Below are 15100 nucleotides of genomic sequence, written 5' to 3' on the forward strand. Positions count from 1 at the left end.
ATAGCCCTTCAAGAGTTTACACACACTGGGTTGCACATAAAAAAATACTGGTGTTGATGCCTGGTGTGTGTAAAGGCCTTAATTTAGTAAGCCATTACCAGATTCATGGCTGTAGTTTAATAGTTAAGTTGTTAAACGCAGTGCATATGGTTACATTTGTAAAATCAAATATGAATAGAATAAACAACACATTTATCACATACATTGTATGTTCTAATGATGATTTAAAATATTTGAATTTGGTTTCTTGCAGACGATTTCAGATCCAACATGACAGGCTTGAATGGGAGTATGAACAAGCAGCTTGTGACATGTTCAAAGGCTATTATACATTAAAGGTAAATAAGATGTTAATGGGAGTTCAATTTAAAAAAAATTAACCAAAAACTAAAGGTAACAATGTATGAGGGTATGGACCGTGGTAAAAGAGCAGCATCGATGATATTCAGTGTATTTTAGATGTTTGTCTTATTGTTATATACAGTATTTATTTATTTATTCTTTCTTTTGACTGGATTGCATTTTCAGTAATGCAGTACTGCTTTCCAAAATGGTCCAGTTACAAGTAAATACAAATTATAACATATAAAAATACAGAAAGATAAAAGCATAGTAGGCCTAGTAGAAATCCTTTGGGACACCCTTATTCAGGGGATATTGTCTCATGAAATGAACGAGGGGAAATACAATAGAAAAAATTGTAAACATAAAAATATATCATAAAGTTGTGCCTGTAAACTTTATCCAAGTTTATAGGCATATCTAGTTTTATTAATATCATTTAAAAATATTTCTAAATTACTTCATAGCCCCATCGAAGCTTGCCGCATTTGGGTCTCAAACAAACACCAAAAACAAGAGTAAGTAATCCAATTATATATTTGAATATCAATTTGCTTAGGGTCTGTTTCTGCTGATTAAAAATAGCAATACCGTGTTTCTGCTCAATTTGTGCTTCAAAATAACCAGTTAAATCAATGGGTCGGCCGTTCCAAGGCAAAACAACGTAACTACAAAATGTTGCTTTTCGAGAAAAATTGAATTGAAGTTTGAGTGTTTGCATTTCAGCAACAAATTATCGTAATGATGTGAAATTTTGCATGAGTATATATAAATAATAATTATTATTAAATACGAAATGTTGAATAATTTAAACAATTTTATCAAAAGTTATTACCACTTTTAACAGATACGTTGTTTTGCCTTGGAAATGACGTGTATAGAATGAAAGTCATTTCTTAGGCAAAACAACGTAACTGCGATATCCTGTGGCAAAACAACGTAACTGTGGTCATTCCATGGCAAAACAACGTAACTGTGATGATTTTAAAAACAATGGATTGAAACTCTTTTTGAACAACAGGGAGGGCTGCAATCACTAATAATGCCTACCAACTAGGTTGGCTTAACAAAGAGTGCATTTGAAGCTAGGCTTAGCCATTTTAACTATTTATGATATAGACTTACATTATTATGTTATAGCCTACCTACGGTACTAACCTGCTACTACAAGGCCCACGTACAACAATGCAAAAACGGCCGTCCTACTAGCCTAGGCCTAGCCTAGTTCCATTGACAGTACTGGGATACTAGGCCTAGGCTAGATTAGGTAGGTCTGTCAAAAATAATAGCCTAGCCTAGTTTCAAGCTTGCCTGAACTTTTTCGTAAATATATTTAATTCTTAGAATAAATTTTAATACATTAAATTAGTTGTCTAGCCTAAAAAGCCTAGTATTGTTTAATATATCTTTTACTTTTAGTTGAGGTCGTTGCTATGCATATTGTCATGCATCAGCGGTTTCTGTCTAAAAATTACGTAACTTAGCTGATTGTGAGAATTTGAAGCGAAAATCGTATGCATTTCCGTGGCAGAACAACGTATCTGGTAGATACGTTGTTTTGCCTTGGAAAATACTAGAATTATTTGTTTTTTGCTTAAAGATACGTGGTACTATCTCTAAAAATAATGATCTCTGAAACCTGAAATTTTTACAGGTTGTTCATAAATTTGTAATAATTCCCCAAATGAAAAAATCTCAAAATTGACCAAAATGCGAGTTACGTGGTTTTGCCTTGGAACGGCCGGGGTGGTCGTTGACAAAAATCTATAGAATTACCCAAAATGCAATTGGTCCTGGCGGTTAATTCAAACGTTACTGTCGTGCAGTTGACTCGGGGTCAGCAGCTATCAATCACATAACCGTTATTTTGTGTTGCAGCTAAAAGTTGCCCAGCGATAACCGGTTAAATGGCGTTCTAACACCGAATTAAATGGGTGTTTTTAACCGGTTATTTTGCGCAGCCTTTAACCGGTTATCACAAATTTGTCCTGTTTCTGCTCCCAAGAAAATGGAGTTAATTTATTCACACCGATTTTAACCGGTTATTTTTATGCAGCAGAAACATGCCCTTAGAAACATTTGACTGTAGAAGACAAAACATGTTTATTTTGTGGTGTATGTGAAACACATGTTTGTTAATATGTTATTAATAAACACATGTGCATCATCTGGAAAGAGAGAATGAAGGTTTGCAATATTCATGGATGTCTAGCAAGGTCCACACATCTGGTATACATCTGTAATATAACAAAAGTCTAAACAAAGCCTCTGAATTTGGAATTTTATGCTTTTACTAAAAAACAACAAGAAAATATAATATTCATACACAAACTGTTTTTGAGTTTACATAAGACTTGAACCAAGACCCTATGATTTGAAAGCAAGCATGTAAAGCTACAAAGCTTAGATAGATAACACAGTATTATGATGAAAAAAAAAATTATCAACCTTAGATTCACACTAAAAATCTATATTCTTATAATGAAATAAAATTAGTTAAAAAATTGACTGGTTTTAATTTTTGTAATTTTTTAAGCTTGTGCACTATCATAAATTTTTTTTAAAAATACATTTTTTGAGACTCGTGGTTCATGGTTGAATAGAAGTTTAAATCAATATTGTTTTAGTGATTTTCTGGTTTTTTTTGCACATAACCAGCTGCATTCACATTCTCCTCAGCTGTTCCTTTTATTATAATCTGATTTAATATCTCGGCAAATATTTTAATAAAAGATTCCATATAATAAGAAAGTACATTGCATCATTAAGCACTGACTTAAATGCATAATACATAGGCTGCTGCAGCTGTAGCACATTCACACTACAGCGAACATAATTAGTATACTTGAAAGTTAGCCCTCTGTTGGTCAGGGTGTAAGTGAAGGGTTTGATGACCTCATCGGGAACAACTAAACTTGCCCCAAGTCTGTATTGTCTTTTTTATGTTAGTCCACCAGTCGTTTTGATTTTTTTCTGAAAATAGGGAAGCTCAAGTAGTATACGTATGAAACGCCATATGTGCCAAAATATTTATCTTTTAACTAATATTAAGTAAAAACTCTGTCTGGAACCCAGAGTAGGGAACAACAAAAATGTTTGAAATATAACCACTGTTTGGCAACTGTATTCAATGAGAGGTTCTTGCACAGTAGTAGGCCTATTTTAGGTTGAGTATAGGCCTATTCAACATATTCCTGAGGAGAAAAAATGCAAGTAGGCCTACTGTAGGTTGATCTATAGACTCATTCATCATTTTACATTAATATCAATACTCTAAACGTCGTTGGGCATCTTCCATAGTGAGCTTAATACAGTACGGTTATGTTAGAATGTTATACATTATACCATAGAGATAATAATATCTCTATGAATATACACAATATTTTCTTCACAGAATATTTTAATAGTGAGCCCTCTATTGGTGAAATTAAGATGAACCTACATACATGCGATTTATATTTAATGATATGATGATCCCTCTCTTGGTATATCATTGACCTAATATGAACTTGTGATGTATTAATCTGATATTGCATAATGCGAACTAAAGCAGTAACTCTACTTACACATATGGTTTTATGTTGTTGTTTTCCCGATGTTCACTTATATATCATTTTCACTTCCTTACCAAAGATAGATACAATAATATATTCTGGTAATTGGTCATTGGAATTATATCAGTATATAACATTTTTTTATTAATAGTATTATTGCTTCATAATTAATTATCCATCAAGGGAAGAAATATGCAATATAGTTTTGTTTTGCACAATAATTTTAAACGAGGAATCTTGGGCGACCAGTATTTTTTAATTTTGTCAATTTTTCATGTGATGGTCCGTGCCGACGTCTACCATTTTATCATTACATTTTTAATTAAAAAGAAATGTCGTTTAAGTTAGTATAACTTGCAATATATTTGATCATAAATTGTTGCCTAACTTTGTAAATTTATATTATTGTAAAAACATAAAACATTGGCGAATTGCATTTATGATGAGCACAAGGAAAGTAAATTTGCAATGCAATTTGTATGAGGAATAATATTGGCATAATTCAACATCCATAACATTACCTTTTGCTGACTATAGTCATCAATCAATTCATCAATTAAGATTCCAGTAACCTGCTCAAGTTAGCAGTGTGCATGTCATAAATGAAACATGACGTCTCGCATACAAATGTATAGAAAATAAAGTCCATATTTAGCTATAAAGCGAAATTAGACTACTCAAGTATCAAGTAATATACATTAATAGGTCAAGGTCTTTATTTATAGTTGCTGGTTATAAGAAGTTTTTTTATAATACAATTGTTATATTTCTAGATGCTTGGCCAGAAGGGAGGGATGTTTATGCAGGTTGAACTCCCTTGTCCATCAAATCCCACTAAAATTAGGCCTACAGCAAATTCTATAACAAAAAGTAATATTTAGAAGTAAATCTGCAAACAATGTATCGTCTTTACCAGTTGGCCTGTATAAAAAGATGAAGTAACAGTCTTACATGGTTAACTTAGCCCCTGGATGCCACCCCTTTGTTATACTGATAAAAGTTAAATTTTAAGATGTTTGAAATGGCAAAAATGTTTTTAAATTATTGTAAAAATAGATTTTGTGTAGTATTACTGGTACTGTTATATAAACATTTATGTACATTGAACTTGAAGATCATACATAGGCCTACACATTTCTACAAGAAGTTTATAAAAATTACAATAAAAATACTATATTTCTCATTGAAATTTGATTTACTGTATATGTAGAGAAATAAGCTGCAAGTCACATTCAACTTTTTTTGGGGAAGGTAAAATTACCAGTTTTATGTTCATTCTGTTAACCGACTTCTGTCAACTCTACAACATTCTGAGTAACTTAAATTATGTAATCATGCACAAGTTGCATTTCATATAGACTTGATCAACTTCTCAATTGCAAACAGATTTATGGATATGATACCAATTTTTTATTAAGTATGATTCTGGCTCTTATTTGGACAATTTAACCATTTATACTCCTATAACATTATTAACGAACCTAATTCACTGGTGATACTTTATAGTAGAACGAAAAACACAAACCAAACCGGTATAATTTATTAGTTATTCGATAAAATTGTACCTTATTTTTTATTTTAGGCAGCCCTTCACAAGTTTTTACTTTTTGGGTTTTGCCGCTCTTATTTATAATTAATTCATCACAAACTTTGTACATAGGTAGTAAAGAAAAGAGAAATAAATGTTGTAATGTAATGAGTACACAGAGGCCTAATTTTGCTATACCTCCCTGGTAGAAACTTCATCATCTTGTTATTTGAGATGTTATCTTACAATTTGATTGAAATTAAAGATGAGCTAATCAAGCACCATGAACATGTTCCACACCACTGATTCTTGTTCCGCACTATATGAATGATCATAAAGTCCCTGTCATGAGATTCCATCCTCTGCATCCTCTGTTATCTTATCTACCATAAAGTATGCTAGGAATTTAAATCTATGTGAATGATTGCTCATAGTATTAAAAGCATTTCCCATTGGCAGATAAATAAGTGAGAGAAACAGTATACCAATCGTTTCTAATCTACTACAAAATTAGTTGATATTTTAACAAGAGGCAAAGAAGAACAAGTGATAATTTTTAAGGCGAAAGTTTCAAGGGCATATCAGCTGCTGGAAGGATTCATATGATACTTGTTGCTGCTTTTATAAAGGAAAACCATTTATTCACTTATTAATGAGATATCTCCCTGTTAATGTGATGAAGAGATCTTGTGGATTCGTACAGTACTTGGAAGTTGAAACAATGTTTTCTAGTAGATTCAACTTTAGTGTGATATAATAGCGTTCAAGGCTTTTGTGATTGGATTATTTTATAGGTTTTACAAGCTTCTCTGCTATACATTTAATGTTTCATTCATTTTAGAGTTTATTTAAAGAATTCACACATGTTCTAAACTTCTAAATATAGTACTTTCTTATTATAAGTAAATTTACCAAAACTTAAAACAAATCTTGGCCAAATTCCAATTTCTTACTTTAAGTACTGTACTTCTAAACAGTAATTACAGTGCTTGTTTCAGTTAACTGCATTAGGACATCATTAGCAAATTTTGTAAATTGTACACAATACAGATTTATATTGCTTTATCAATGTTTAAAACATTTTTTCTGGAATTTTGAAATAGGCTCTTTTTCTAATCCAGCTTGAAATTTAAATACTGTTGCACTAATTTGTAAAATATTGTTCTTTTTTTATCCTAAAACTTTCATCAAGATTTTGATTTAAAAACTTTGTAACATTAGCTGAGATGTTAATCCGAATATTAACAAGGTTTTTTGCTACAGGCTATAAGAACCACAAAACTGCTAAAAGCATTTAAACATTCCTGGGTGAATTAAAGACTTGTATACTGTTATCACCTTATTAAAACTTGCTGTGTGAAGCATAATCATGCTGGCTTCATGTGTATGAACAATATTAAGTAGACAGCAACTTTAACAGTTCTTCTTGGTCGATACTGTGTCATTTTTTGGAAGAAAATCAAATAGTAGGCTTGCTAACTTTTGGATAAAAACAACTTGTTACCTAATTGGAACAAGTTGTGTTTTAGTTTTTGGAAGAATTTGGATTTGGAAGAAAGTAGTAGACTTGCTTACGGTTGATAAACAGATTTGCTACTTAATTGGAAAAAGTTGGTATTTATAGTTTTTGGAAGAATATTGGAGGATTTCTTCTGTCAACAAGGTTGGAAATTAGTGATCAACAACTTCAGGATTCAGACTAATTACCACTTCCTAGAACTTTTTGGAATTGAAGAAAGTTTATAAGATTTCAGGATAGTAAACAGCAATTACAGTGGTTTGTTACCTGTGTCCTAAAGATATTGCACTTTTGCTAATGTGTTTCGAAGAAAATAACTTTCTTCGATAGTATTTTTATTTTCTATCATCAGTGTGAACAGTAGCTTCTGCGGAGTATTTGGTACCACCAGTGTTTTGTTTTTGAAGAAAATCAGATTGCTGTACTTTCTTCAAATAGTTTCTGTTTATTTTACCAGTGTTCCAACTGTCTTGTACTCAAATCTTTTGAAGAGAATGATAATGTATACTGAGTAATATGAACTGTCATCAGTGATTGTGAAATTCATCTTCTATCTGTTTCACATCAATATTGTTTATATACATATTGCAAATAGAAATCATCAATCAAACTTCAATGACCAATGTTAGCTGATTGATTGATCAATTGATTACATATTATAATCATTTATTTATGATTAAATAAATCTGACTATTGGATGAGCGAATATTGCTAAGAACAATATAAATGTCATTTGCATTTAGAGATTTGACATAACCTCGTTTCTACGGAAGAGATCCCTCATTGGTGTTTTTTCAATATGGATACTTAATCCAATAACATATTGTTATACCAAACAGAGTTTGTACATTTTCATTGGAATCATTTATGTTGATTTTCGTTGCTATTGGAAGAATATTATATATTGATTTTATGGTAACGATTTGATACACGTTTACATGATTGTCAGCATTTCTTGGTTTTTCTTGATAAGCATAATTTTTGTTGGAAGAGCTTAATTCATTTGAGCAGAACATGCATTTTTTTTAAACTTGAGTTTGATCTTCAGATTTTAGTTATTTTATTTGTGAAGAACTGTATTTAATACGCATTTCATTTGAGAATAAAATCAGGTTTTGTGCATCACCATTTCATTTTAGTCAGAAGATTGGATTTTGTGAAATACACAAATTCTGAACTCTTTCATGAACGACATTGGCACCAATGGGTGATCATTTTGTGGTGTCCATTTTGGAAGCCATTTTTGAGCTTGTACTCTATGGGTATGAAATCATCTGGTTTCTTTTTATTGGAATTTTGACATTGGTGTGTCGTGACAATCAACATTCTAAATCTGATAAACGGATCATACGAAAAAACATTGTGATGAATTCAGAGGTATGTATACCATTGTTATTTAATAATTTGACTGAGATTTGTGTGCAAACACAGTAGCTAGTTAGTGGTATCATCTGTACATGTAATGATCCTAATAATAGTAAAGGTAGAATGGAATAGACAGACTGATGAATGTTTTCTAAAAATGGATTTTGGATTTATACAGTTTGTTACACACCAAAAATAAAACTTGATCAGTACTTCCGCTGTCATCCTTGCAGTGGTGATGCTACATTCTACACACCAGAAGATGATACTATAAAAAAGATGGAGTAAAATACACAAATGATCTCAACATCAATATTGACTGTGTATTATGACTCAAATGGCTTAAGTTAATGGCTACCAAGCTTGCTGTTTTTCTTTATTGGGTATGCATTAGCTTTAACTGTCTTGGCATTTATTAACGAGACAGTAGATCAAATGGTAATGCATATGTCCAGTCAAAATAGCCAGTATATTGTTGTTTGTAAAATTTCAGTAAGAAATGTGAGCAATATCTAAAGCATACATTAGTCTGTGCATAGTACTTATAAGTTAAAATAACATAGTGAGGCATTTAATGAATAGGCAAACTGCCTTTAAATGTGACATGTTTCGAGAAACTATTCTCATCATCAGAACAGAAAACAACGCCTAGAGTACTTATATACCAATAGGACAGGTTGTATGTACTTATAGTTAGTAATGTATATTATACAAATAATGAATGTTTGTGAGTTGAATTAGGGAGAATATTTCATGAGCTGAAAGAAGGCTACATTCAATATTCAGATATTAAATGGTCAATATATTTAAATTTATATTATTACATTTTAGAAATCTAGTATTTGTATTATTTTAGATTTTTCCTTTTTATGGGTTGCATTTAATCATAATCGACTACCTCTCAATGAATTCCATCTTCTCGCATATTTTTTAATCTAATAATAGGCTCTTTAGTTCATTGTGCTAGTCTAGCTCCCATTTTGTGAAAAAAATCCCCTCCTTCCTGGCTACAGCCTTGTTTCCCAATATCCTTAGTCTATTAAAACTCTTCTCTTACAAACCATCTCAGTTTGATATCTCTCCCATGTGATACTCAATTTTCTCATCATCCATTATTAATATAGCATTCTATTACTAAATAAATATTGAAATTTAAAAAATTGTATATTGTTTGGGTAATATAAATAATTTCCATAATTTTAATTACTTAACGATGCCTCTGGCAGATTTAGGATCATTTCCTTTTTTTACATAAAGTTAATTACCTTTTCCATCAATGGAAAGACGTATGACTCAGGTGAAAGTAAAAGGTATTGATCAGAAATATTAACATAAAAATAGGAAGAATTATCATAAATATACTTTAGACTTCTGTATATCCATGGATGTATACCGTCATGATATATCATAATTTTTCATTTCCAGATGAACATTAAAATGTACATTTCAATTTGTAAAACATGTTTATAAAAGTAAGAAACATTTCCTGCAATTTATTTTATATTTAACGACCGACCATAACTATTATGTGAGAGCACAAATTTAGCAGAAATGTGGTCTATAACAGTTTATTCAGTACATTATGAGATCATTTTCCAAAAAATGAGCACTGAGTATTGAACTGTAAAGTAGGCCAATTGACATATCCACTTGACTTAGGGAGAGGCACTTACTCAGATTGTTGAGTGTGAACTACACTAATGTTCCTTAAATGGAGAAAATAAAACATCTATGAATATATTAAATAGTAGTAACGTATTACCCCTATAAATGCACTCTCTGTTTATTATAATACCAAAATCATAGTTAATTAGGTACAGTAGGCAACATAATTTAAAATTGGATTGATTGGTTCACACAAAACTGCTGGAGGACATTTTTATTTAAGCATATAAACAGAGATTGAATACTTTGTGTGGAAGTCCCTTTAAGCTATAAAATAGATTAGCATATAAACACAGATTGGATATACTTTCAGTAAAGTCCCTTTAAGCTATAGACCAGCTTTATTCCAAGGTGAGGTTTCCTGCTTGTTGGCTTTATGAACCATTGTTAATGAGCAGTCAGTGGTGGAGAAGTCCTATTGCGGAAGCGTTCCATGATCTACCACCCGGAATACACCTCGATTCCATATTTAGTTGCTCTACAACACTATTAATAATATACTGTGGTTTCCAGAAGCTAAAAAGAGTGGAACAACCATATTGGTTGCTGGTTTGTTGTTGTTATTCATGGATTTAATTGTTTGATAACTTCAGGTTAAGTTCAATGCTGATCAACAAGTTCATATGTGTTGTTTACCGATTCATTCATATGTTGAGGCTACACACTGATTAAGATACGACGAGGAAGCCAAGGTTGCAATTGCTTACCGTGAAGGATTTTGTTTACTACCGCTTAACTTACATTAATGATCCATGACATTGAATTATTTTAAGTGAACACTAAAATATTCATTGAATAATTTTATATCATTTTATGTATGTTTGTATCAACGCTATCGTTCTCATTGGTGGAGAGATACATACAAGGATTAATGAAAAAGCAAGTGTTTCTTGAACTGTGAAAATATCAGGTTAATATTGTTATGTTACCCCAATGAATTCTAATTTCTGCCTCCATCATTTCAAAGATATCTAGAGCACTTGTAAGCAGATTATATACTTCTAAACAGTGAATAAATTTCAGAAATATTTTTATGTGAATTCTATTATAGTAAGCTGTGGAAATAACGAATGATTTATGAGTTTAGATTGCATGTAAATTGTCGTCAATGGATATAGAACAGGAAGCCAGAACGCGGTAATTACCACTGATATAGGTACTGTTTCTCTTCGCTACAGCTATTGGTTTGAACGCTGATAACGCAGCTTATCTCTAAAACGAATATTCATCATTGTTTTGATGTGTAGATTTTACCAAACGACAGTATTTTGTTATTATGACGGCAGATGTGAATTAACTATCCTTTTGTTATAGCGGTGGGGAGTCATCTTTTGTATTCTGTAGATATCAAGGCTGATAGAAGCTAGTTCTTGTAACAATGTTTGTGCTTTAAATATTATAAGCTTTTGCTTTATTTTGAGATTTATAATCCTACGTTTTGGAGGTCAGAACAGAATCATTACTTTGCTATCTCTTTTGTGGTTGGAAGTGTTTTACTTTGATTGTTGTTCCATTATATTGATTTTTAAAGTGATTTGATCAAGTAGAAGAAATTTTGATCTTGGACCTGTTTCTTCAGTGTTGGTTACATTTCATCAAAGACATTATGTTTGCATGGTTGTGTATTTTATCTTGATTGTCTACACCTGTGCTGTGGAAGACATTTGCATAATTTCTTTCAAGATATCATTCAATACATCAAGTTTATGTTGACATTTTTTTGGTGGAAATATAACTAAAATTAAGTAATCTAAACTTTGACTAATCTGTTGGATATAATATGTTAAACTTCTCCAATAACAATTAATATTCAATTTCGCAACATATTTTATGTACTGAATAGATTTATCATCTTTGAAATTGTATTCAATACTTTTTAAAAAATAAGTTGTTGTTTCAAACTGAACTCTCTCGTTTCTTTTACAAAATATTTTGATTAATATTTAATGGCTATTTGACTGTTCTGAGGAATTACCACCAGCTTACTGAGGATTTTTAAATGGTTAAAAACAATTTTCAGTGAAAAATTTGACATTTGGAATGATGGAGCGTCTATCTACTATATCAGACAGTTCACTCGATGACGATTTAAATGGACTTAAATTTCCTATAGTTGATTTTTTAAACTTGGAAGTAACTGAGGTAAGACGCATAGACTTAAATATTTATAATATAGTGAAAATAAAATTAAACCGTAGGGAAAAATGTATTTTTTTAGGTCATATTTTCTTAGCATCCAAGTTATATTATTATGTCGTCTTGTATCAATAATTATTCATACAAATTGCAAGTGTATACTATAATGATATTACTAATATTATTCATTTGGTTTGACACTAACTGTTTTGCTTAAATCTATTATATTTGTTGTGACATTCTCAAAAATAATGTTCTACTTGAAATCTTAATATTAAAAGGAGTGATTTTTGTTCATGGATCAAGGTTCATGTACCTAGGTTATTTCAGAATATCTGTAGGATTCAATTCAATTCATCGACATTTTTGAATGATTGAATTGAATACCATATATGACAAAATATAGTCATAGAGTGTCGGGTATAAAATTTGGTGAATACTTGGTTTGCATTAAAATCATTAAAAGTATTATGTCTTTATTTAGTCAAAATCATGGGGTGGGATACTCAAGGATAGGATTATACCCGGTATTATGCCATCAAGAATTACCTTGGTATAGCTTGAATTGTGTACAGAACAATGTGCAACAAAACCAGTATATGGAAGCATGAATTTGACTGCGGACCATGTGGCTTGTTTACTTTTATTTATTTCACATACATCCAACAGCGATATCGCCAATTACAGAATGCCTTAAAGAGTATACATATGATGAGTTTGTGACAGTGGCTGTGTGAACTAGTGGCTACACCGGAGTAACCCCCTACTCGTCTCAAAAGATGTACTAGGTTCTTTAAAGTGCACATGAGCCAGATGTGTACGCTGGACCTACGGTTTATAGTCCTTATCCGAGAAGTACTTGTTCTACCACCAGAACCATGGAGCGAGTGAGTCTCTAACCCTTGCTGATGTTATGGCTATCCAATCGAGTTTGAACAATATCATGAAAGCCCCAGTGGTCTAATGGTTAGGACATCTGCATATCAAGCAGAATGTTCCGGTTCGAGCCTCGGTTGGGGAGACTTTTTCTCATTCTCACAGATTTCCTCATCTTATCGTTTCAAATCAATGAATTAACTTTCAGTATATCACCGGACGGTTTAGAATTTATTCTGTGCCTGTGATGTTTATATATAACCATGGAGAAATACCTCCATGATGTAATAAACGAATGATGTTAATGTAAAGTGTAGTTTTTGAGATGTAGAATGTTGCAAAAAAACCTAATAATAGATAATATTGGATGAGGTGTTATGAAAGTGGCCAAGCCCCTCTGACTAAAGCCACCACTGAATATGGCCTGTGGAGGGGAAGGATTGTACAGTGTTGGAAGATACACAATTACAGTAAAGTAGAACATGATAGGGAAAAATGTTCATTTTTTGTTGATCCATGAACAAAAATCACTCCTATTAATATTAAGATTTCAAGTAGAACATTATTTTTGAGAATGTCACAACAAATATAATAGATTTAAGCAAAACAGTTAGTGTCAAACCAAAGTAATAATATTAGTAATATCATTATAGTATACACGTGCAATTTGTATGAATAATTATTGATACAAGACGACAGAATAATATAACTTGGATGCTATGAAAATGGAAAGGTAATCAATTTCAAGTACTGCAGGCAATGAAATACATACAATCATGATACACGGTGGTGGGGTAGTCTTGTGTTGAGTTTTGTGCTATGATCAACAATTGAAATATAAAATGTGTAAACCGGCTCAGCTACAGTTATTAAGTTCACTTAGGTTGACCCTGGTCTCCCCAATTTCATTTTTTTTTTTTATGTATATACTGAAATAGACCGAATAAATAATTAAATGAAATAAAGGTTTTATGAATTGCTGGATATCCCCAGTAATGCTGCTATTTTGAATTTCAATATACATCTATTGAATAAATCATGAGTTGTGTATAGTAAAAAATGTACATAGAAATATCACCATGAATATACTTGATTATTTTTACACAGACATACTGACCAATATAATGAAATCAGAAAATGTAAATTATTTGTTTATTTGAAAAAGATAAGACGGTTTAAACTATTTTAAAATATAGTATATTAATTAACAGATATGAATAAAATATAATGTCACTGTGTGTTAAAATGCAGTACTTTTATCGCTGCCCGTCCTTGCTTGGTAGGTGGGCTAACTGTATTCAAGAATATATATGAGAACCAAAATATACTGGTTTAGCCTAATAATCATCCAGACTCCATAACAAAATGATGGAGATCCTGAGATGATCTGATACCGGTGTGTTTTTTTGTGTCTGGCTTTATTATATAAACTGAGGCTGTGTTCGGACGTAAAATCAGTTACATGTGTAACTTTACATGTGTAATCAGTGATCGTTCAGACGATGAACAATTTACACGTGTAAACTAACAAAAAATACCCAGCAGGGTCATATTTCATGCATCTCTTTACACTATTAAGGTCAAATTGCTCCTTATCTTGCGGTTATCAGCTTGCGGTTAAAGGTGTAATTGAAAAATCCACCTCATGAGGTGGATTTTTGAAACAGCAAGTTTATCTCAAAATTTACACCACACGCGACCATTACACGTGTAAATTTGTTCCGTCCGAACAGGCTCTTATTTATGCAATTGATTTTGTAGCTATGGATGTCCGTTTCCGAAATACTGTTAAAGTAAAATGAATGAATGAATACACATATGAATCATAATGATGATGATGATAACTTACTCCAATTTCCAATTTTAATTTTAATATTTCCAATAACATTGTGGATTTAAATAACTTTATTGTATTATCCTATTATATATAAACATTATTTATGAATTTTATTCTTTCAGCCAAGTATATTTGGAACGCTTGCTAAAGATAAGTCTCCTGCTAGAGACGAAAATAAGAGGGTAAGTCCCTACCAGCAATCTTCTTCCTGAAATAGATCACTTTGTTTGTCAATGCTTTGTCTTTTAATGATAACACACTTTTAGTAGTTACATTAT

General features: G+C 31.5%; 1 protein-coding gene across 5 annotated transcripts in view; it reads left to right on the forward strand.

Moving 5' to 3' along the window:
- Positions 1–15100, forward strand: part of LOC144844309 (ras-GEF domain-containing family member 1B-like) — an 80012-nt gene that overhangs the window by 9757 nt on the left and 55155 nt on the right. For 3 of the 5 annotated variants that reach the window (XR_013612414.1, XM_078701153.1, XM_078701154.1), the window contains exons 5-7: positions 254–338; positions 810–860; positions 14945–15004. Coding sequence is in view for 4 of the 5 variants with exons in the window: in XM_078701153.1 (XP_078557279.1) it covers positions 254–338; positions 810–860; positions 14945–15004 (196 nt within the window). In the remaining variant the exon portion in view is untranslated. Of the gene's footprint in view, positions 1–253; positions 339–809; positions 861–7958; positions 8321–11816; positions 12116–14944; positions 15005–15100 lie in introns of those variants that run through there. The other 2 variants (XM_078701155.1, XM_078701156.1) reach the window with 2 other exon arrangements.

Source organism: Antedon bifida, chromosome 6 (assembly GCF_963402885.1).
Source record: "Antedon bifida chromosome 6, ecAntBifi1.1, whole genome shotgun sequence".
Lineage (NCBI taxonomy): Eukaryota > Metazoa > Echinodermata > Crinoidea > Comatulida > Antedonidae > Antedon > Antedon bifida.